The sequence below is a fragment of the Cherax quadricarinatus genome, chromosome 24 (assembly GCF_038502225.1).
Source record: "Cherax quadricarinatus isolate ZL_2023a chromosome 24, ASM3850222v1, whole genome shotgun sequence".
NCBI classification, from domain to species: domain Eukaryota; kingdom Metazoa; phylum Arthropoda; class Malacostraca; order Decapoda; family Parastacidae; genus Cherax; species Cherax quadricarinatus.
The window spans coordinates 15,986,701-15,988,353 of NC_091315.1; the positions used below are offsets into that span (position 1 = coordinate 15,986,701).

The window sequence follows — 1,653 nt, forward strand, 5'->3', positions numbered from 1 at the left end:
ATAATAATAATAATAATAATAATAATAATAATAATAATAATTATAATAATAATAATAATAATAATAATAATAATAATAATAATAATAATAATAATAATAATAATAATAATAATAATAATTATAATAATAATAATAATAATAATAATAATAATAATAATAATAATAGTAATAATAATAATAAAAGTTAAAACTTCTATTATTACAACTAATAATAATAAAGATGGTGTTGATCTTGCAGGGAGGTGGTCTGGAGTACAAGTTAGGTAACACATACTTCGGGACAGAGCGAGAGTTTGTGGTGTCACACAACAGAACAGGCTGGGCCGTGGTCCAGCCGGACCGGCCGCTACACATGCATCATGGGGTGCCCCTGACCTTCGGTGTGCGCTATGCTCTCATTGCTATCATTGACACTGACGACCAGGGTTGTAAGGGTGGTCCCACCTACATCTAGAACTGGCGACATCCGAACAGAGGATTGGCTAATGAGAGTTTCAAATCTGTCGTATACTCCAGGATCACCAGGACACGTAACTTTTTCATCACCAAGACAAAAATACTTTAATGACAATATATATATATATATATATATATATATATATATATATATATATATATATATATATATATATATATATATATATATATATATATATATATATATATATATATATATATATATATATATATATATATATATATATATATATATATATATATATATACATATATACATATATTTATATCGTGCATTGTAAACTGCTACATTATAAAATGTTGACTCTTGTAGTGGTGTATTATTACCCTGTAAAATTTTTTAAACAATTTTATCTTATTTTAACGATCGTAGATAACTTCACTTGCTGGGAGAATTTATTTTATCTATAGATAAATGAAGAAAGAGTCAGCTGGAGTAAATTGTAAACAACTGTCTGGAGAAAGTCGGTGTAGGGAGAACATAGGCAAACACGAAGAGCAAGTCGAGGAGGTAATGAGGCTGTGATGAAGGAGGTATGGGAGGGTGGGTGTGGATGGGTATGGGAGGGTGGGTGTGGATGTGTATGGGAGGGTGGGTGTGGATGTGTATGGGAGGGTGGGTGTGGATGTGTATGGGAGGGTGGGTGTGGATGTGTATGGGAGGGTGGGTGTGGATGTGTATGGGAGGGTGGGTGTGGATGTGTATGGGAGGGTGGGTGTGGATGTGTATGGGAGGGTGGGTGTGGATGTGTATGGGAGGGTGGGTGTGGATTGGCATGGGAGGGTGGGTGTGGATGGGCATGGGAGGGTGGGTGTTGATGGGTTTGGTAGGGTGGGTGTGAATGGGTATGGAAGGGTGGGTGTGGGTGGGTATGGGAGGGTGGGTGTGGATGTGTATGGGAGGGTGGGTGTGGATGTGTATGGGAGGGTGGGTGTGGATGTGTATGGGAGGGTGGGTGTGGATGGGCATGGGAGGGTGGGTGTAGATGGGTATGGGAGGGTGGGTGTGAATGGGTATGGGTGTGGGTGGGTATGGGAGGGTGGGTGTGGATGGGTATGGGAGGGTGGGTGTGGATGGGTATGGGAGGGTGGGTGTGGATGGGTATGGGAGGGTGGGTGTGGATGGGTATGGGAGGGTGGGTGTGGATGGGTATGGGAGGGTGGGTGTGGATGGGT

General features: G+C 40.3%; 1 protein-coding gene across 1 annotated transcript in view; it reads left to right on the top strand.

Annotated features, from left to right (window-relative positions):
• The window catches only part of LOC128690727 (multifunctional procollagen lysine hydroxylase and glycosyltransferase LH3), a 124,914-nt gene extending 124,357 nt beyond the window's left edge, over positions 1 to 557 (top strand). Inside the window, exon 16 of the mRNA XM_070088211.1 lies at positions 239 to 557. Within this exon, the coding sequence (XP_069944312.1) occupies positions 239 to 454 (216 nt within the window). The 3' untranslated portion in view covers positions 455 to 557. The remainder of the gene's footprint in view (positions 1 to 238) is intronic.
• The last annotated feature ends 1,096 nt before the right edge of the window (positions 558 to 1,653 follow it).